Genomic DNA, 23,519 nt, shown 5'->3' on the forward strand with positions numbered 1-23,519 from the left:
GCTGAGGGCATTTCTGGTGGAATCCTTTGAAGAATTTCCAAAGTAACCCCAGTACAAATTTTTGAAGGAACTTTTTAAACATTTGCTAAAAAACTCTGGAATAGTTTCTGACGGCATCGTTAAAAGTTTTATTCAGGGAATCTCTTGAGGCATTTCTGTATAAATATCAAAAGTAATTTCTGGAGGATGGGCTGAACGTTTTTTTTTTTGAAAGAATCTCTGGAGGAATTCCTGCTCAAATTCGTGGATAATTAAAAAAATAGAGGAATTTGTAGACTAGGAGAAGTTTCTAAACAAATTCCTGAAGAAAATTTCCGAATGAATCCATGAAAATGTGTTGAAATAATTCGTTAAGGATTTTTTTAGAATGTTTTTTAGAAGAATTTATGAAGAAATTTTTGGTGGACTTTCCTGAATCTTCAATAGATTCTCCAAATAAATGCCTAGAGAAATTTCTCAATAAATATCCATACGAATTTCAAAGTAATCCTTGGGCGAATTTCCCAAAAAATCTCTGAAATGATTTGTGAAAAATCTTGGAGAAATTGGTGAAGCACTTGTGATTTTGGGACACTTGTGATTCGCACAGGAAGAACTTACGGCAAATACAGCACAACCAGTAATCACACTCTTTTCAGTGCTGACCTTCTTCTTCTTCTTCTTTGTGGCTCTATAATCCAAATGGAACTGGGCCTGCCTCTCTTCAACTTCTTTGAGCACTTCCATAGCTATTAATTGAAGGGCTTTCTTTACCTGCCATTGCATGAATTTGCATATTATGAGGCAAGGACAATGATACACAATGCCCAGGGAAGTCGAGAAAAGTTTCCGACCGGATCGGGAATCGAACCTGCCGTCTCCACATTGACGATCTGAAGCCTTATCCACAAGGCTAACCGAAGACCCCAGTGCTGGCCATGAAACTCTAAAAATTCGGAAGGAACCCCTTGATGAATTTCAGGAGGGATCCCTGGAGGAATTTCTGAATTCATAAAGGAAAATTTTTGAAGCAATTCGTAAAAGATTTCCAGAGTAAATTTTCGGAGACATTTTCAAAGGAATTCCTGAATGAATTTCAGAACTTTTTTAAATTTTTCGGACATTTATCCATTGCTCGAATTATCGACTTTTGAACACTCCATGGCTCAAACATCAAAAGCCAGATAAACGATAAGATTTTGGTGTCATGATTTTTGTTAAACGTATGAAAGTGCGATATTGATCAACATGTCACTTGAGTTTTGTTGAAGTGGGATTTTGAAGACCCGAGAAAGTTGATAAAGGTTTTTTTAACAGTTTTTTTCTGGAGATTTTCTTCCTGGGTATCTTTTAGGAAAGACGTTTTTCCTCTAGGAGTCTTTTTGGGAGATTGTTTTTTAAGTATTTGTTTTGGTTCCTGCTAGCGGTTTTCCTCGAAAGTCCTCCTGGGAGTTTATTCCATGGGTACTTCATTGCTGAATATTTTCAAAGAATGTAAAATTTCCTCCTGGGGAATCAGGGAATAATCCCAAAAAAATCTCCAGTAGGGTTTTCCTTGATATTTCCTATCACTCATTTTTGCTCTCTGCAAAAATATCCACGCAACCCCCAATAGTCAAGAAGCTTAAGAATTCCAATTTCATACTTTTGGTCATTTGACGGGGGTTAGAAGCAATGGGGTGGAAATCAGTTTTCATACCATAAAAAACTTTATTCAAAATCAACCCAATTTCCTCCGATTTATTACAATATTTGTAACGAACGAAAAAGTAATAAATTAAAAGTTCCGAAAGGCTTAAAGTTTCCAAATTACACCCTTTTTCATCTTTGTCCTTCATTTCAGATTAGTTTGCAGGATAACTGACGGTGATGAAAGCGAAAAATGAGCCTCAAATTCATAGAACTCTGTCATCTGTGGCAAACTCAACTTCTAGGAAAAGAAGAAAATGTGTCAGAGTGCAACGGTCAGGCCAGACAATAAGTACGCCGCACAATAGCCAACAGAATTTCAACAATATAAGTTTACTCTATTCTTCACTTTCCTGTAAGAAGTACCAAGATCATCCACACCAATCCATAACAGCTGGCAAACTGCACCTCCAGCGGAATAAAGCCCGCGAGTAACTGAAGAGTCGCTTCGAATTCCAAATCAGCTCCACTAGGACCGCTCCCACCCCCTCCGATGATACGACGATGGGTTTTCAAACAGACAAGCTTGTGCGATGCAACTTCTCCTCGATCACCTATATCTTATCGGACAGGTTCTGAACCACATCACGCAAGCCAGTTACTCACTCCGTAATGAAATTCATCTGTCCGGAGGACGACGACGGTTTGGCCTTCGGTCGTTCGTTCCTTGGTTCATTCGGTGGGGAGCAAGTCAGTCAGTGTGTTACATAAATTTGTTGCTTGCTGCAAGTGCTGTCCTTACATTCTCCTCAAGGACACCCAGGAGAGAGACAGAGGATTGCCCTTTCTAGCATATAGAGAGGGGAATGAAAAAATCCAAACCAACGGGACCGGGAGAATTTACCAGTCACGAAGTCAGTCAACAGCTATCCCTCGTTCAGGACTGTGTGAACTGATTTGGAGTGTAGAATATACGGGTTGTTGGAATTGTATGACCAAGTTAAGAAAAAGTAAAAAAAATCCTAAAAATCCTAAAAAAGGAATATTGGCATAAGCAATGCATGGTTTTCCAGTTAAATGTAATAGGCTCATGTTTATGTCAACGCTGGGTGCCGCTACATATTTCTTTTTTTTAGTTAAATTAAAGCTTTAACTTATTTTTTCATTAATCTGACATATGGTCCTACACGCAGAAAAATGGCGCTTGTTTAAAACAATAAAACGCATGGTTGATTTTCAAACTGAGAATTTACTTATTCCAAAGTTATATTTTATTGTTTTCATTTAGGGTTTATCGATAAAAACAACCGATTACCATCATTTCATATAATGTCAAAAATTTCATTTGTTTCAACAAAATAAAAACCATAAACATGGTCCGAAACTTGGTCCGAAAGCACTCACACACCTATAAAATGCTTACCCCAACATCGCCACAACGAAGAAGGTGCAGCAAATCCATCACGCCAACTTCCAAGTGCAGCTTTGGTCGTGATGGATAACGCGCAGGTACTCTCGACAGCATCCACAAAAAGATGATCGGCTTCGCCTTTTTTGTCTTTTTTTAGTCGTTCTCCTCCCCATCCGCTCACCGACGGTCTAAAAATAGATTTCCGAGCTGCCGCAGGAGCTGCCGTCACCAACACAATCACATTCCGGCTTTGTTAGTCACAAAAGTGCAGTCGTTTAAAACAATATGTTATTTTATGTTGAAACTACCAAATCTCTGTTTGTTCTGACAAACTGTCAAAAATTTCGTCAAATGAAAACATTTGTATTATCAAACAGTTGCAACAGTTCAGTTTAAACTATAAATCAGTTTGTCGCTATAGTAAACTGAAAAAACGGTTGATTTGAACTAGAATTTAATTATGTTTACAATTTATTTTTCTGCGTGAATCAGCTATGATTTCTATGAGCACTTCGACAGTTATTAACTGAGAGCTTTCTCTGCCAACTGAATTCATTATCGAGTGACTGGAACAAGCATAGGGTAATCCCAGGTAATTTCCATTACGAAAAGATCTTTGGCCGTACCGGGAATCGAACCAAGTGGTCATATCAACATGGAAAACACTACGTAGAGTCGAGTGCTGCTTTGTAAACGGGTCAAACCAAAGCATATGATGGAGGGGCACGTCCGTTTTCGTATGGCACGCTCAGTCGGCGCCCCTCCTGATTCTAATGGATTTTTGATTCAAAAGAGGTTCCCCGCTATGCCGCATATCCACATATATCCAATATAGCCTTACAAATATCTAGATGCTTCCACATAGGCTTGAATAGGCAACTCGAGCGCACGAGTGGAATCCAGGAGTTTAATTATTTCTGCTACGTGCATCTGGTTATTCCGTGGCGAGCGGGGACACACGATAACATCCGGAAATGAGGTCCCCCTCGGCACGGCGAGGTTGCAACTACGTCACCGAATCAGTTGTGAGGTGACGATTATATTTGGAACTATAAGTTGGATTGGAATGTGTAGGCACTACTAGGTACTGCGGGTACATAGTGTTCCACTAGGTAGGACGATGCATTGCTTAGAAGCGGTAATCTTTGTGTGGTGCTGATAAAGTCACGTAGTTCACAGCTCTTGAACGGATGTGTGCAACTTCTATGTGGTTGCAGCCACTGATGATGTTTAAATCCGTGAACGGAAATGAAATCACATATACGGACCTTTCCTTTCAATCCAAAAAGTTTTGATTAGGGCCTGTCCATAAACTACGTAGACTCTTAGGGGGGACGGGGGGGTCTGGCCAAAGTCTACGCTCCATACAAATTTTGAAAATTTTGTATGAACAAAAGTCTACAAAGGTTCTGAGAAGGCCAAAAATGAGTCTACGTAGTTTATGGACAGCCCCTTAAGGGTTGCAACTTTACGGCGACATCAGCAGCCAGAAGGTGGCCAAAACCAGAAGGTTACGACTGGCAAGGCATGTTGCAAGAATACTAGACAACAACCCTGCAAAGTTGGTGTTCGCGAACTTCTTCTAGGGACTCTTTCCGAAAATCTTGCAATAAAAATCCATATTACAGGAATTCTTTCAGAAATTTATTCAGGAACTCGTGTTGAAATCCCTTGTTTGATACCTTCTAAAATTGCTCTAAATTTCTACAGGGACTCCTTCCGACATTCCTTCTTAAATTCCTTTATAAATTCATCCACGGATTCTTTCAAACAATTTATTAAAAAAAATCCTTAATGATTCCTTTGGAAAATTCCCAACCTAATTAAAAAAAAATCTCCCAAGGATTACTACAGAAATCCCCCAATAATTTCTTAACAAATTCCTCCAGAGTTTCCTTCAGAATTTCTTCTAGACATTCCTCCAAAAATGTCTCCAATGATATCAGAAAATTTGTCTGAATCCCCAAGATTTTTTTTTCAAGTAAATCAAAGGTTGATGCTTCCCCAATCATCCAAGGATTGTTTCACAAATTCTTATATCAAATTTTTCACAATTTCCTCTGACCTTCAGAGATTCCTACAGACATTTCTGCAAGGATTCCTCAAGAAAACTTTCCATAGGTTTCCTCAGTAATATCTAAATGTATAAATTTACAAAAACCTTCAGGAATTCTTGCGAAAAATCTCTCGTCTCCTCTGAATAAATTCTTCCAAGCATTCCTTAAGAAATTCCCTTAGAAAATTGTATGGGTTTTTTTACAAGATTCATCCTGCAGAAGTTTCTTCAGGTATTTTTAAAGATTTTTTTTTTTTTCATTTATTCACTGTCGGTTTGCGCTTACCGTCATTTGGTTTTTCAGATTTGTGCTCCTAAAAAAAATCCGAGTATAACTTCATCATATCTTCACTTTAGGCAAGAATTTATTTAGAAATTCTTTCAAACATTTTCATCAGAAAAATTTCCAGGGATTGTTTCAAAAAATATTTCGTGGATTCCTTAAAAAAATACTCTATGGATTCCTTTCGGAAAATTTCTGTGGATTATCTAAGATTCTTACAGAAATTTATTCATTGATTCTTCTAAGAACTTATAAGGAATTGTCCCACAGGATAACTTAAGAGAGTGTATTCCATGATTCCTTTTGAAATTCCTCTATTGATTTCTACAAGGATTTTACGGCAACCTTATAAAACTAAAGGAAACGGATTCCTTTAGAAATTCTTCCAGGCATACTTACAGCAAACCTTCTACGGATCTTTGAGAAATACTCTGGGAATTCCTTCTCCAGGAAGTTCCAAAAATTTCTTCAAAAGTTCTTCACCCTATTCTCTTCGAAAATCCTCCAGCGATTTATCTGGAATTCTTCTAAGAATGCACTTGTTAATTTTCTCCACAAAAAAAAATATAAAGTATTCCACAAATTTCTACAGAAATTATTCCAAAGGCTTCTTTACAAAACCTGATTTAGGAATCATCCACGAGTTCCTTCAGAGATTTCTTTAGGGAATCGCGCCACTTGGGCGGTGGTTTCTATATTCGTCTATTTTCCACTATAACTCAGTCAAATTTGACCCAATTGACACAACTTTTGGAATGTGATGAGATAGATATAGTATCTACCCGTGTACAACATTTCAAGTCATTTGGTTCAAAATTGACTGAGTTATAGTGGAAAACAGACGAATATAGAAGCCACCGCCCAAGTGGCGCGATACCCTACATAAGGTGAAGATATTATGAAGCTACAGCTCAAATTTTTAAGAGCACAAATCTGAAGAACCAAACGTCGAATTGCGCTCAAAATTTTCAGCGCAATTCGACATTTGGTTCTTCAGATTTGTGCTTTTGAAAATTTGAGCTTTGGCTTCGTCATAAGGACTGTTCATTTTATAAAGAGGACAACTTTGCAAGGCTATAAAAAGAAAACGCGTAGTTCAAATTTGAGCAGCCTTGGTTAGTTGTTCAGTACATTATATTAGCAGATAACAACCATAAATAAATTGGGTTAAAATTATTGAACTTCATAGAAATGTGGCAAAGTGTTTCGAGAGATCAATTTTTCAATTCCCAAAAACTAAAGATAAACACAAAATTTCTGTAAAACATCGGTGTATCGTTTTAATTTGCATAAAAGTGTTTGCCATGCTGCAGCAGTTTGAGTGATACATATTCTGGCAACATATAAACCTAATCGGAATAATGGTTGTTGAGATATTAAAGTTACAAGTTGGACTCGATTTTCAGAATAAAATTTATTTGTTAAACAAAAATGTATAAAAATATTAAATTTTGAATGTTTTCAATGGATCTAGTCGAAAGTACTAATGATGCAATTTCAAATGCAGAAAACCGCTTCTTGATAGCATTGTTGGCTTGGTTACTGTGCTTCATGGCAGTTACCGTAGATAAAATCGCTTCGTTCTTTGAAGGCTCTTCTAAATAACGATGTATTCTATTGCAAATACAACTTAACAATGATGTCGAAAATAAAAATTAACATGTAGTTATTTTCAAATAAGGTATATAATCACATAGGGTCAGACTATGCTGAAAATAAATAATAATAAGCTTCACTAGAATCAAAAACTTGCATTTATGGAGCAAAAAGTATGCAATTTTTCATTATGGCCATCATTAAGTATTAAATTTATGATGAAGAATGTACTTTAAAGCATATTTCTCTTCGGTATCATTTAGAATGCGATTCTTTTCTATACTGGACAAATTTTGAACTGATTCCGTAGTGTTATTGCGTCACTGGACTTAAATAAGTATTTTTTATCAATTTCATTGATAACAAGGCAACTCACTATATTAAGCTGTATAATGCTTGGTGCATTATTACTGACCAACTATTACACTCTACCTTCAGAAGAATAGTATTAGATCCCAACACATTGAAAAGTTCATGAAAATTTTAAAGTTATGTATGTGGAAAGTTGTGTAGAATTTTGAGAAATGGGGTTTTATTGAGTTTTAACGAAAACCGCTTCAGTTCCATAACTAAGGACAATTTGTATAATATTATATTTTTCCTATACTGTAGAATAGCTATGGAAATTTATGCAAAAAACCGATAATGATTTTATTGAAAAATAAAAAAGATATCGCACAAATAAGGTGTCCTCTTTATAAAATGAACAGTCCTTATCTTCATCAGAGTTTCCATTTCAAATTCTGGAGATATGTCTCCATAAACTTGTTGAGAGATTCCTCTAGAAATTCCTGCAGAAATGCTTAAGTGATAATAGCAATTCCTTCAGACATTAGAGTTTTTCTGTAGAATGTCAGCCTTCGAGACGGATGAGCTACATATTAAAGTTTAATAAAATTTAATTCTGATTGATTGTAAACAGCAACAAACTAGCAAGGTATCATTCAGCCAAGCAAGTATCGATCGATCAATTTGCAACTTGCGAAACTATTGAAACATTTTGCATACATAACAATACATAACAATTTCTCATAGGATTACTTTAGAAACCCTTCCATTGATTTGTTTACAAATTCCACCAAGGATGCTTTCAGAAATACCACCAATTCCTTTGAAAATATTCTAACAATACTGATACCTTCCAAAATTCTTTCATGGATTCCCTTAGAAACTCCATGGATTCTTTCAGAAGCTTTCTAATAATATTCTTTATAAAATCTTCCTATATTTTTTTAGAAGTTTCGCCTACACTTTCTTCTGAAGTTCTTTCTCGAATTCGCCACGAAATTCCTCCATAGATTTTTCTGATTCTTTACAAAGCTCAGAGGGATGTCAGCCTTTGGGACGGATAAGTTATAAAAGTTTAATAAAATTTAACATATATTTGCATATTTCATCCAGTCAGGCAAGTATTGTTCGATTATTCACAACTTGCGCTGAAATTTCTGAAATATGTTGCATAAGTAATAATTGACATATCCTGCCCATAACTGCATATTTGTAACATTTGCAATTTTTGTCGATATTGAGTTAATACCGGGGATCATCTGGACGGGCTTGGTGGTCTGATTCGTATGCAGAAGGTCCTGGGTTCAATCCCTGGCCCGTCCCTTACCTCTTACTTTGTATCTTTCTAAGTACTTTCTCCCTCCTCTCTTACATATACAACTCATGTACATTCATATGTTCGTTCAAAGCCATCGCTAGAACCAGAAACAGGTTGAAAAAATATCTGTTTCCCTTCCTTCCAACTTTCACTGCACAATGTCTATCAGATAGCACCTACGAGTTATGCGATCATACGAACTGTGTCGCAAATCTTCAGAATAATAAAACACACAATTCTATCACCTTACGCCTTGCATCCACGCACCAATGTGTGAGCCCTCTGCCAACCATATCCTACCAACACTTCGACATCTGCAGGAATTTATGCAGACGCAGAGGTATATTCGGTCTGGTGTGGATACAAAAGATTGCAATCATCACTTCCTTCCCCTTCCCCACATTGACCTCCAACCCGACGTAGCAGGCGGCCCAAGTAACAAAATTAATTTTATAATGCTTTTGAAGTATTCTTCAACGCCTGTTCTTCAAAACCATGCATAAACCAAATTGCTCTACAACACGACATCAACTCAACCATAAACCCGCCATAAGATCAAAGAGGCCCATCCTAAAATGCTCTTGGAGAATTGTTTTTAAATTTCTCTTAAAACTTGTTGTACTTCCCAAGTTGTCCTCAAGGCGAATTGCTCTCTCCTTGTAGAAATCTTCAAGTGCACGATAAAACGATAATAAATTTGCAGCTTTTATGTCGACAGAAAAGTTTAGTGAATAAAATTGAAATTAAAAACACAATGAAAATGACACATTATTGTAATCGGGATTAATTTATTACACAAATTGGAAATATTTCCGGGATGTAGCAAGGATGCGAAATGCCAAGCAAAATTCATCGTATATATATTGCAAGATACTTCCAAAAATTGCAACGCGCTTCCATTATAACGCACTAACAAAATATTTAAAAATATTATTTCTGGTCATGCGAACATTGCTCATGAGTTTTCTCAACATGGCTTCCATTGAAATCTAGGCCGGTGGTCGGTCCATCATCGATGGTTTTAATCAACATCACCATAAGATCGTCTTAAATTTCTTTCAACTCATGCCAGAGCTAAAAGCATAACTCAAGAATACTAGGATTTATAACGTTCTCAATGCAGCCTGGTTGGCCTCCATCAAGAACGTCTTAAATTTATTTCATCTTATGCAAGGGTAAGAAGTATTACCATACGCGCCAACTTGTGACGTAGTTGGGGGGGGGCGAGGCCTCTCAAAATCAATCAAATTCGGAAAATTTCGACGCAGTTCACCTAGTTTAGGAATATTTACGTGAAAACTAGTGCATTGAGCTGAAAAAAGTTGAATTTTGTCCAATTTTGGAGAGCTTCGCCCCCCCAACTACGTCACAAGTTGGCGCCTATGAGTAGTACTCAAGAGTACTCAGGTTTATAACGTTCTTGATGTAGGTTTATGCAAACTCCGCCGAGAACGTTATAAATCATGTACGCCAAGGGAACGTCCATAAATTACGTCACGCTTTTAGGGGGGAGGGGGGATTCATCAAGGTGTGACAACCCATACAAAAATTTCAGTGGCCTCATACAAAAAGTGTGACATAGGGGGGGAGGGGGGGTTGAAAATGGGCAATTTATGCGTGACGTAATTTATGGACGTTCCCCAAATTGTAAACAAACAACAAATTATCGCACCGCGGTGGATTTTGTGAACTTCGTTTCGATAAATTTAATCATCAGCCCGGTACCGTTACCAACCAGGCAGACCTTTTTCGGGAACCGGCCTTGATGTGGTGCAGCGCCTTATCCCTCCGGTCAGCATTTCCAACAGGTAAGTGATGCAGGTTGATTATTTGACTCCCGATCACAAGGGAATCGACGTCCTGGATGACCAAACCAACCTCAATTCGGATGCCGCAACCGGAGGACCTTGGCACTGCAGCGCGTCGCGGTAGGGTTTCCGGGTAGGTGTTCTTGATTGGCAGCAATAATGGAACGATGAGAATCAAAATCTGATGCTTGAGTTTTTTCTTGTATTTTTCATGTACCAAACTGTTCTCATGCGAGAACAGTTGCTCTTGATCAAGAACGGATGATTGAAGATAACTACAAGAACCTTATAAAACTGAAAATAAGTTCAGCAGTTCTTGTTGTGTTTACGGTTTTATGAACTGAACCTCAAGTATTCTTGGAGGTGTTTTTCAAACCACATATTGATGAAGAATAGTTGTGCTCAGCTGAAACTCGGATAAGATCAACTAGAATATGCAATGTTCCGATAAAACTATAATAAAAACAAATAAAACCAAATAGAATTAGGATTGTTACTTGGGGGGGATCATCTTCAAATCATCAGTACTTTCATCCACCAAAATGAACTTGACAAGTTTGTTCTACGAAATGTAAAAAAATACCAAGCCGTCTTGTCTCATTATCAAATATACACGAATGTAACTGCATACCAGCGAAGACCACATTATCAAGAAGACTTGCAACACTGCTGAAAATTGGGAGTCACTGCTAGCAGCGCCACCCCGGATGAAATTGGCACTATTTATGATAGTGTGTGTAAATTTTCATACTCGCACCAATACACTCTTACACTTTTACACAAAGGTACCACCTTAGCTCACCAGGCGGCGGCGCCGTCGGTGACGCTTGCCGTTAGTATGGGAAAATAACAGAGTTGCATGTCTTCTTGATAAAGTAGTCTTCGATAACAGTCATACTGGGAATACACATGGGCCTCATAGCGTACCGTCTATAATATTTTGTTCTAATTATTTTTGCAACTATTCGCCCAACATAGAAGAAGAGCTGTAGAAGATTTCATTATTAAAGGATTCATTTTCAACTTTTGTCAAATATTTGAAATTTCAATCCTTTCCCATACTATCGAAACCAAGTTGCAAACTTCAACTCCATTTTCCTCAATGCCTACTTTTGTCAAATGTGACAGTTATCACCTGTTAAAAATTTTAATGGGCACATATTTTCTACCCAATATATGTAATTAATAATAACAGTTTTTATTATTTTATTTCCTGCCTCTCGCTTACAAAATAATAATCGTTTTTAAAACACATCTAATTATAGTTGCTCATCATGAAACAAATTGGTTGATTGTATTTTACCTTGTTTCACGAGTGTAATCATTTCAATAAAATGTAACAACTTCAACCACTCTTGCGTATCAAATTCTTTACTCACTATTTAATAAAATCAAAACGTGCTTAAGCATTATCCGGTACCAGTTCTCTTAAGAAGCTCCTCGTTATAAGCACCCCCCGCGGTAGGAAAATATCGATTTCATATTAATTAATACCTATCTAAGCGTTTTAAAAACGCAGCGCTAGTTGTTACCACTTTCTCACTTTCTTCGTCGTTCTAATCAGCAAATGTTTGCTGGATTTCATTCGTTTCTTTCTCTCCTTTCTTTGATTTTTCACATTCGATTCAGTTCTTGTCTAACACTCACCTGCAGTACAGCATATGCCCTCCAATGGACGTTTCGAGGAATTAAAGACGCTCACCTTCATTTGTGCGATTGTTGGATTGAATACGCGTTGCGAAGAATAGGTAGATAGGTGGCAGCTCCCAAAAGCAGAACCAAAACGCAGCAAAAATCGGCGAACCGAAGATTGTCTGTCTGACGGCCTCTAGCTCAGCGCAACCAACCAACGACTCTTTACTCCGTTTACTCTTCCGGCCAGCCAAGATCCTCGCCGACCAGTTCGTAGAATTTTTGATTGTGTTCGACGAAGAACTTGCGCAGCTTGGACACCACAACCGGGTCGACCCGCGGATGTTTGCGGCCTTTCGTCTCCCGCAGGCACTTGTCACCGGTTTCGTTGCGCAAACAGTAGAAACCTTTCGTCTCGTTGAAGTAAAAGTTGTTGCTACCGATGCGGGGCTCGATGCCTGAAAAGAAAAGCATTTTTGTTTTTGTTTGAATCGTGTTCGAATACCTATATCTGAAAAAAGAAGTGTTCAGAATCAACATATTCTGACCCATTTTCTTATTTTTCATTTATCGTGAAGTTCTAACTGATACAAAACCTGCTTCTTAGCTTAGTGTTGTATGAGCATTTCTAGAGTTTTTATTGTGAGGTTTCTCTGCCAAAGACTATTTTGCTGTTGTAGCGTTACTTTTACGGGGTTTCTAATATGATTTTCAAATTAAATCAAATAAAACCTTAGTTCACGTTTGTAATATTTCAGTGAAACAATTCATAGTTGTTATTAATTTATTAACTAATGGCACTAATCGTCCTTTTTTTATAATGCAACCAATGCGAATAACAATGGGATTTTCTTCTTCTAGGCATAACATCTCCCATTGATACAAAGCCTGCTGCTCAGCGTAGTGTTCTATGAGCACTTTTACAGTTATTAACTGAGAGCTTTCTCTGCCAATGATCAGCATGTGAAACATTCTCAAAAACTAACGCCAGTAAGTAGCTAAAGAAAGGCATACTGAAGTTCCCTTAGTCGATGCTAACGGCAAATCAAAATAAATAAATAAATTTGAAAAAAAAGGGCTATGACAAGTTCATGGCAACAGTTACAGAAACAGAGCTTGTGAAGCTGAAGGTACAGAAATGAACTCAGACTGAGGTCTTCGCTTTTGCGGACATCCCGACTGTAGAACAAAAGGGAACAAAGTCGATATGTCGGGCCACCTCCAAGCTTCCCAGTCCCGGGTTGATATACACCGTGTCCAATAAGTTCTCATACAAAATCAAATTCAATTCATTTCACATCTGTAATGAGGATTTTCAAAGTAAATTTATTTATTGAAAGGCCAACTAACACACATCAAATACAGCATATGTTTTGGAACTAACTGTCCTTTATCCTTCTTTGCTGATTGCTTATGTGTCGTAAGTCCATTTCAGTTGGCACGCACGCCATTTCATTAATATTTCGTCCTATTTTAACGAGTAATGGTTTTATGTTGAAACAAATTACGTTCCTGTCCTCCCTATTGCTAGTACCAACTATGGCCAGAAGAGAAAAAATATGAGATCCTGTATTGGTAAAGTACGAAACCGTTTTATTTTGTATAAAATAAAACGTAAATTAAACAAAAATGTCCATTTACCTGTTTTAATGAGATTTATTGTGTTAAAGAAGCATGCGTACATCTTATTTGGTTAATTCACATCATTCTCACTTTTAAAACATGCTTGTATTCCTATTTGGGTAAATTTTGTCAAAAATTAAGGTTTTATGATGTTTATCTTTGATATAACTGTTATTTTCATGAAAATTAGCCCAAGTTGAGCTTACTTACAAATTTCTTACCATATCATCACTAAAACTGTATTGTTTAAGCCTTAGTATATCTATTTGGTACATAACTTGAGATACAAACTCAAAACTCATCCATATGAACTCTATTTTGCTACCGTAGAATGAAAAACTTTTCGAATATTTTTCATGCGTGCCGGAGAAAACGGATTTCATAAAACGGAAGTGTACTGCTAGGCTTATAAAAACAAATAGAAAATAAAGTTATTCTAAACCGTATGCTTTATTTAATCAGTATTATGTGGCCTTTCAATACATGTATTCACTTTGAAAATATGAATCACATATGTAAAATAAAAAGATATTTTCTAAATTTGTGTTTCGTATGAGAACTTATTGGACACGGTGTACACAGTATTTCGCAGAAACAGTCAAATGATCCTTAAACTTAAGAAGGACACCACGTGAAATGACCCTACCTGCAAATGTCTGGCGGAGGAATGCGTGGCGAGGGATTTGAGATGAGAGTTCTTAGCGTTAAAGTTATTCACCTGTGCAATAATCTACATGAGGTCACGGACGCGGAGGAACTCGTCACTGTACTGCGTTAACAGTTGCAGTCGCGGCCGTTCAACTGCAAAAAGGCCCATTAGCGATACAGATGACCATGATGTCTCAGGCTGGATTCATGGGTAACACCCCAGTCAACACCTGGCGGATGGCGAACATCTGGTCCGTTGTAGCGTCCCAGACAACCAGTGATCGTATAAGATGTTGCATAAGATGATAAAGTGGAGGCGATATGCGTACATTTTGCATGCGCCTAAATGGAGGCATGCACGCATATGGCCTCCACATTATAATCTTATGCAACATCTTATACGATTACTGGTTGTCTGGGACGCTACAACGGACCAGATGTTCGCCATCCGCCAGGTGTTGCAGAAATGCCGCGAATACAACGTACCCACATATCACTTGTTCATCGATTTTTAAGCGGTGCACGTATGATACAATCGATTGAGAACAGCTATGGCAGATTATGCACGAATACGGATTCTCGGATAAACTTATACGATTGATCAAGGCGACGATGGATCGAGTGATGTGTGTAGTACGAGTATCAGGGATACTCTCGAGTCCCTTCGAATATTGCAGAGAGTTACGGCAAGGTGATAGCCTTTCGTGCTTGCTGTTTAACATTGCTTTAGAGGGGTAATGAGGAGAGCGGTGATAAACATGAGTGGAACGATTTTCACGAAGTCCGTTCGTTGATGATATTGATATTATATCTCGAAAATTTGAGACGATGGCGAAAACGTACATCCGACTAAAGAAAGAAGCCAGGCGAATTGGATTTGTCATTAATGTGTAGAAGCACACGATTGATAAGGGCTTTAGGGATGAATTTCTATCGACGGTGATGAAATCGAGGCGGTTGAATAATGTGTGTACTTGTGTACCGCCGACAACGACACCAGCAGAGAAATTTAAAGACGCATTGTGGCAGGAAATCGAGCTTACTTTGGACTCCGCAGAATTCTACGATCGAATAAAGTTCGCCGTCACACGGAGTTAACTATCTACAAAACGATGATTAGACCGGTAGTAGTCTAAGAGCACGAAACATGGACGCATCTATGATCAGAGGATCAACACGCCCTTGAAAGAAGGGACTTGGAGACGGCGAATGAACCACGAAATACTTTAGCTGCTGAGAGAACCAACCATCTTCCACACCGCGAAAATCGGAAGGCTACGGTGGGCGGCTCACGTCATCAGGATGTCGGATAGCAACCCGACTAAAATGGTTCTCGAGAATCATCCGACCGGTACAAGGAGACGTGGCGCGCGATGAGCTACTTACCTTACCTTACCGGTCAGGCTAAGGCCGGGGTGGCCTCTGCTGTACATAGTAGCCGCCTCCATTCCACTCGGTCCATGGCTGTTTGTCTCCAGATCCGCACTCTGCGTAGGGTCCGCAGATCGTCCTCCACTTGGTCGACCCACCTAGCTCGCTGCGCTCCACGTCTTCTTGTACCGGTCGGATGACTCTCGAGAACCATTTTAGTCGGGTTGCTATCCGACATCCTGATGACGTGACCCGCCCACCGTAGCCTCCCGATTTTCGCGGTATGGACGATGGTTGGTTCTCCCAGCAGCTGATGCAGCTCGTGGTTCATTCGCCTTCTCCAAGTCCCGTCTTCCATCTGCACTCCGCCGTAGATGGTACGCAACACATTCCGTTCGAAAACTCCAAGGGCGCGTTGGTCCTCTGCACGTAGGGTCCATGTTTCGTGCCCATAGAGGACGACCGGTCTAATCAACGTTTTGTAGATGGTTAACTTCGTGTTACAACGAACTTCCTGCCACAATGCGCCTCTGAATTTCTCTGCTGGTGTCGTTGTCGTCGGTCACCAGTGAGCCCAAGTACACGAATTCTTCAACCGCCTCGATTTCATCACCGTCGATATGAATTCGGGGTGGCGGGCGCGGTGATTCCTCCCTGGAGCCCTTTGCCATCATGTACTTTGTCTTCGACACATTAATGACTAATCCGATTCGCCTGGCTTCCCTCTTTAGTCGGATGTACGTTTCCGCCATCGTCTCAAATTTACGAGCAATAATATCAATATCATCGGCGAAACCAAGCAGCTGAACGGACTTCGTGAAAATTGTCCCACTCGTGTTTATCCCCGCTCTTCTTATTACACCCTCCAAAGCAATGTTGAACAGCAAGCACGAAAGACCATCACCTTGCCGTAACCCTCTGCGAGATTCGAAGGGACTCGAGAGTGTCCCTGATACTCGAACTACGCACATCACTCGATTGTAACTCGGTAGCTCACCGGGTGGGAATCTCCAGGGTCGGTGAATGGCTTTTCTTCCCCATACATACACGAACATGAATGAAACCGAACTTGGAATAGGAACACAGACGGAATGGAACTCTCGGCCACAGGTGACTAGTGTCGGAGTTCGGGTGGCTAAATTTAGCATCAGGGATTACACACTAAACACAACCTAATCTCTTGAAAGGCGAGGCTTGGGCGATTCCTTTTTGAACCCGAGAAAAACGATTACACAAAAACTGGTGAAAATCCAATAATTAAGTGTTGCTCTTCCTAAATAACTAGCTACACCTCAAGCTTTCTTATTTACAAAGGGTTTATTGTGGGAACGTCACATAGGGGGGTACTTATCTGTACAGCATGCATGCAGGTGATACGGATCCGGATCCTGGATATCGGTGGTAGCGGTGATGGTGGTGCACTTGGTTGTTGGATGGTAGCGTCGGGCTCCGAATTTGGCTTCAGGCTCAACAGCCGGATCGCCGAGGGATTTGATCCCGACGGTTGGTTTTCCATTCGAGGGTTCTTGGCGAGGTTACTTCTGGTCCGTTGGGTGTGATCTAGATACCTCCAGGAAACCAGTGGGGGGGGGGGCTGCCCGTGGATTCACACGGCCAACAACTGCTCAGGCGATTTAAGATGGCGACTGGGCATCGGCGTCTTGAGGGGCAACACAATGGCAATGGATGGCGCTCTTCGATTGATCCAATCCGCCTTACCGACCAACCGGCCCTGTAGCGCGTCGAATGGCCCTTCTCTTACCAATGACGCCTATCACATCTGGAGCACTTGGAAAAAAGTACACAAGAAAAAGGTCCTTCGGGGACCTGTTCACCGTTGGTTAGTACCCGTGACGTCCCAAACCTAACCTCAACTTCCTCGTTTTAGGATTTCCTATATAATTACCTTTTTCTTTGTTTTACACTTATTCAGGTTCTAATATTGGTGGTTTTTGGTGGCATGTAAACGATTAACTATAAATTTAACACATTAGTTTAAGGTTTTACTAACACAAATACTAATCACACTAACCGTAGTTTTTATGGAAATAGGTTTACCAATTACTAACACATTTTAATCACGTTCTTAATAGACTTTCCTGTGATAAGGCCACACTGTAATACATTTAGAAATTAAACAACACAAAATTAATAAAACTTCCACCGAAAAAGAGTTATACTTTTACCTCAACTTATAAGAATTAATCACGCGCGCACTCTACTCCTTTCAAGAAGTCTTTTCCAAGAGGAGGTTTTTGTGTCAAAGCCGGGGCTTTTATAAGAGTAACTCTTTTGTTACAATTTGTATAGTCAAAGATATTTTCTAATGCTAAACTCTTACCCTAATGTCCAAATCTACACTAGCGTCACCTGTATGTGAGATTTCATACGCGGAATTAGGTAGTTTTTACCCAAGCTCAAACTACTCAAGTTTCGTTTGTCATTCTGTTCGGTACAAGGGGAAATGGAACAAACTCACTCTCCGGCAAGCCATCAACGAGTGAGTGCCATCTGCTCCAATGTTTATGTTTTCTTTTCATGGATGTAATCGGGAGGGGAAGGGAAAAAGGACTTGCGGTGGAGCCAGCAAGCGTAAACTGGGAACCGAACGGTTACACGATCCATCGTCGCCTTGATCAACCGTATCAGTTTATCCGGGAATCCGTATTCGTGCATAATCTGCCATAGCTGTTCTCGATGGATTGTATCATACGCCGATTTGAAATCGATGAATATTCGCGGCATTTCTGCAACACCTGGCGGATGGCGAACATCTGGTCCGTTGTAGCGCGTTCTCCCATTAATCCAGCCTGATATTGCCCCACGAACTCTCTTGCAATCGGTGATAGACGGCGGCATAAAATTTGGGAGAGTATCTTGTAGGCAGCGCTCAGTAGTGTGATCGCGCGGTAGTTTCCGCAATCCAACTTGTCGCCCTTTTTCTAGATGGGACACACGATACCTTCCATCCATTCCTCCGGTAATACTTCCTCCTCCCAAATCTTGGTAATGACCCAGTGTAGTGCTCTCACCAGTGCTTCTCCACCGTATTTTAGAAGCTCGCTTGGTAGTTGATCTGCTCCAGCGGCTTTGTTGTTTTTCAACCGGCCAACCTCCTCCTCAATCTCTTGAAGGTCAGGGGCCGGAAGTCTTTCGTCCTGTGCACATACTCCTAGATCTGTTACCACGCCACCTTCGGTACTTGCAACGTCGCCATTGAGGTGCTCATCGTAATGCTGCCGCCACCTCTCGACCACCTCACGCTCGCTCGTGAGAATATTCCCGTGATTATCTCGGCACATGTCGGCTTGTGGCACAAAGCCTCTGCGCGAGCGGTTCAGCTTCTCGTAGAACTTTCGTGTGTCCTTAGCGCGGTACAGCTCTTCCATCGCTTCGCGATCTCGTTCTTCCTGCTGGCACTTCTTCATGCGGAAGACTGAGTTCTGCCTGTTCCGCGCCTGTTTGTAACGTGCCTCATTCGCTCTCGTACGGTGTTGCAGCATTCTCGCCCATGCTGCATTCTTCTCGTTTTTCAACTGTTCACATTCGCCGTCGTACCAGTCGTTTCTGTGATTCGGAGTCGCGAAGCCTAGTGTTGTAGCCGAGGTACTATCTATGGCGGATCGGATGTCCCTCCAGCCATCTTCAAGTATAGCTGCGCCAAGCTGCTCTTCCGTTGGTAGGGCCACTGCTAACTGCTGCGCGTAGTCTTGAGCCACTTCTACGTTACGAAGTTGCTCGATGTTGAGCCGCGGCGTTCGACTTCGACGCGTGGTGATAACTGTCGAAAGTTTTGAGCGCATGCATACAGCGACTAAGTAGTGATCCGAATCTATATTCGCACTGCGGTATGTGCGGACGTTGGTTATATCCGAGAAGAATTTACCGTCGATTAGAACGTGGTCGATTTGGTTTTCTGTTTGGTGGTCGGGTGATCTCCAGGTGGCTTTGTGGATATCTTTGCGGGGAAAAAAGGTGCTTCGGACTACAATACCACGGGAGGCTGCAAAGTTTACGCATCGCTGGCCGTTATCATTCGATACGGCGTGCAGGCTGTTTCGCCCGATTACCGGTCTGTACATTTCCTCCCTTCCTACCTGCGCGTTCATGTCGCCGACAACGATTTTCACGTCACGCGGCGAGCAACCATTGTATGTTTGCTCTAACTGCGCGTAGAACGCTTCTTTCTCGTCATCGGGTCTCCCTTCTTTTGGGCAGTGGACGTTGATGATGCTGTAGTTGAAGAAACGGCCCTTAACTCTCAACATGCACATCCTTGCGTTGATCGGCTGCCACCCGATCACACGTTGTCGCATCTTGCCCAACACTATAAATCCTGTTCCCAGTTCATTGTTGGTGCCACAGCTTTGGTAGAAGGTAGCCGCTCGATGCCCGCTTTTCCACACTTTCTGTCCAGTCCAACAAAGTTCCTGCAACGCCACGATGTCGAAGTTGCGGGGATTTAGTTCGTCGTAGATTATCCTGTCACATCCTGCGAAACCTAGTGACTTGCAATTCCATGTTCCAAGTTTCCAATCGTAGTCCTTATTTCGTCGCGTGGGTCTTTGCCGATTGTATCGAGTCGTATTTTCTCCTATGTTATTCGCAATGGGGATTTTTACGGGTGGCTTATTGGGCCTACGCCAACACTCCTGTCTCGCCGGAGGGCCATCGTGCCAGTTCTGTTTAACGTCCCAACCAACACTGGGACGACCACGCTGATGTGGCTACCACATTGGATCTAGCTGGGCGTGGTGCAGCGTTTCTTACTCAGCCGCTGGATGCCAGAACAGACGCTGTTTGAGCCGCACCTCCTTGGTGAACAGACACTCGGATCGTACCTCCTCAATCTAACTGAAGTCAGAAGGACAACAGTGCCCAGGCTGCGCTACCAGCTAAGCTTACAACTCTTAGCTGGCGGTCTTTGTCATCGTTTGACCCGTGGAAGCATGAGGTAGGAACTTGTGAGGACCAGAGCTATATTGGACGCTCTCCTTATCGACTCACCGTTTTGCAGCGCGACGAGCTAAGTGGGTCGATAAAGTGGAGGACGATTTGCGGACCCTTCGCAGAGTGCGGAACTGGAGACACAAGGTCATGGACCAAGTCGAATGGAGAGGACAACTACGTACAGCAGAGGACACTCAGGCCTTATTCTGACCGGTAAGGTAAGGTATAACCATGATTCAGAAAAACGATGGCGGATGATTTAAGGCGTCCAGTTAGTAAGCTCAAGGTGGGTTGATCGGTGAGCTTGTTGAGCATTTACTAGCTGCCGAGGGCTTGCCTCAGGTAATTCGAATCGGCCTTCAAGAGCCTCAGCGGATAAATGGCAGTGTTGGTAACGCAGCTAAACCTGCACCTCTGTGACGCAGCTCAGTAACAGCTTTGTACAGGCAGTTACTGATGTTGTCATCACAGTGCAGTGGATTCATACAGAATATCTGACATAAATGGTAATTGGGTTGCCTATACTGCCCTTCTAAGCATATCTGTCCCATGTTGTTTTGCATTCTAGCCGTATTTTTCTCAGTAACAGATCAATTTGAAGTTAATTTGATATTTTTTCTATTTTCTATCATAAATGAATATTTCACGATAACGCTAAGCGGCTTTTTGAAATTGATTTTGAGATAGAACTTGAAGTAAGAACAGTGGGACAGTATGCGTAGAAAAACAACATGGTACAGATATGCTTAGAACGGCAGCATACTGGTCCAAAATGGGAATTGCAAGCAATATGGACAACGGGCACCGACTACAAGTTTCTGGCGGAAGAGATTTCGGCGAGGGTGTCGAGGTGAGGGCTCTTACGGCTGAAGTGTTATGTACTTGCTACTTGCAGATTTCAGCAAGCGGGATAAGTTTTTCAACCGTGATCTGGGTAGGGTTATCATCATTCTTGATGCCCATGCCGACAGATACCGGATTGGCCAGCTAACAAAAAAAAACGAAGATCGCCCGCCAGAGGCACAGCCAGTGCTCCTTAAAATAATCGTATAATTTGTTGATAAGTACCTACTGGATCTAAGCGCTTCCGGAAGAGAATTAAATTTTCTTTCCAGAAATGGCTCGTTATTTCTCTAAGATGCGGTTTTCCATATGAAAAAGTGAAGTGCCTATGCTGCGCCATGGCACTTTTTTGCAGCGTCACTCTTTTCACAGGGTTCTCATTGTGGAATGGACCTGATTGGATGGTTAGAACCCGTGACTATCACGCCAAGGACCTCGGATCGAACCCCACTCCTGACAAACTCACAAAAATATGAGTTATCTTCCTTCGGAAGGGAAGTAAAGCGTGGGTCCCGAGATGAACTAGCCTAGGGCTAAAAATCTCGTTGATACAGATAAAAAAGGGTTCTTATTCCTACCACCAGATGCGGAACGATCGTTAGCTTTCATCAAATTCACCAATTGTGCTAGAGGAAGCCGTGAGCAAATTGTGGAAAAAAAAATCATTGCATTGTGATTTTTGACCTATTGTTCGTTACGAAACCGAAACAGTATTGCCAGTTCCTTTTGTTACCACAAGTATTGTGAGTTTCCTTGGCCACTGTATTCGAAGGTCGATTCGACAACCGATTTCAAACGTCCTTTTCTACGAGCCTCGTGAATTTGATGTCTCCTTGCTGCCACTTTTGCACAAACTACCTCGTTTTTTGATGCGACCTTCTGCTGTCATCGTTGGAAAAAGAAAGACAGCGAAGATGAAAAAATGTGAGTAAGGCAGCAAAAAAGAACGTGCCACCCTGTCACTTTTGACATATTCGACTGTGAAACCAGGTGTGAAGGCAAAAACGGACGATTTTACACGGAGAAAACAAAGTACCCAAATATGAGTTCATTTCACCCAACTTTGGGTGAAACTTTGGGTTGCGTGCGGGAACCCACATTTGAGTTCGTAGAAGCGATGTTGAAGTAGGTTTTTTTTTTCATTTGATCCCGTGTGACAAAGTACCTACCGGCTAAGTTTTTTTCACCCACCTGTTAGTTCAAAATACTCAAATTTGAGTTCAATGCTGTTTACTTAATTTTGGCTTCCCGCACCGAACTGTCAAAGTTGGGTTAGTTTGCTCTTCGCTCTCTGACAACAACAAAGAGAGTGGATGAGAGAGGAGACAAAAAAGAACTCAAAAGTGAGTTTAAAAAAACTCAAATTTAGGTACCGTCTACCCTCGTTGGTTTGACCGCATGTAATCTGAACACTTTTTAGTTTGACCCCCTCTAATCTGCACATCGTTCAAACTAAAAATGGTTTAATCGTCATTCTGCTAATGGAACGGTGTGAAACGGAACGCAGAATCAAAACAAAACACCAAATAAGGCTGCCAGTAGTGTGTGATTTGACGCCAGCAGGGTTGCTAGAAGTTCAAATTAAAAAATGAACCCCGTTGGTTTGCATGAGGTATCGTTCAAACCAACGGGGGTAGACGGTACTTGAGTTTCTCCGAGTAGGGACTGTTCGAGGCACGAACGTTCCGAACCGTCGTGTTCGATTAGGGAATACCCGCATAATACAAACAATCAAACAAAGAAATTATTCCAGGTATTATAAATCGTATTATAATAAGTAATTAAGAACAAAAGCATTATTTTGAATACCTTCTTGAATAGCAACTATATTTATGGTGCCTGAAATGAAGATTACCAAAGTATCTAGCATGCATTAAACGTGATCTTTTAATTAGGTTAACTTCTTTTACAGCAAAAAAACACATTTTTGTGCAACGCATTTTAAGAGTGTTTCTGTTTATTATCAATAGAAAAACTGCGTCTCGGTTGGTATATGGCTTATACAGACGATTCAGCTAGTGAAACATATAGCAAACACTAAACAACCGTTTCTGAAGAAGTTTTCCAGAGGATTGCAACGAAAT

At 40.8% G+C, this 23,519-nt stretch overlaps 1 protein-coding gene across 1 annotated transcript in view; it reads right to left on the reverse strand.

The window, feature by feature from the left end:
- Positions 1–11,605: 11,605 nt before the first annotated feature.
- LOC109423748 (heparan sulfate glucosamine 3-O-sulfotransferase 5) overlaps positions 11,606–23,519 on the reverse strand; it is a 186,048-nt gene continuing 174,134 nt past the window's right edge. The window contains exon 8 of the mRNA XM_062852105.1: positions 11,606–12,458. Within this exon, the coding sequence (XP_062708089.1) occupies positions 12,235–12,458 (224 nt within the window). The 3' untranslated portion in view covers positions 11,606–12,234. The remainder of the gene's footprint in view (positions 12,459–23,519) is intronic.

This window comes from Aedes albopictus, chromosome 2 (genome assembly GCF_035046485.1).
Source record: "Aedes albopictus strain Foshan chromosome 2, AalbF5, whole genome shotgun sequence".
In the NCBI taxonomy this organism is placed as follows: Eukaryota; Metazoa; Arthropoda; class Insecta; order Diptera; family Culicidae; genus Aedes; species Aedes albopictus.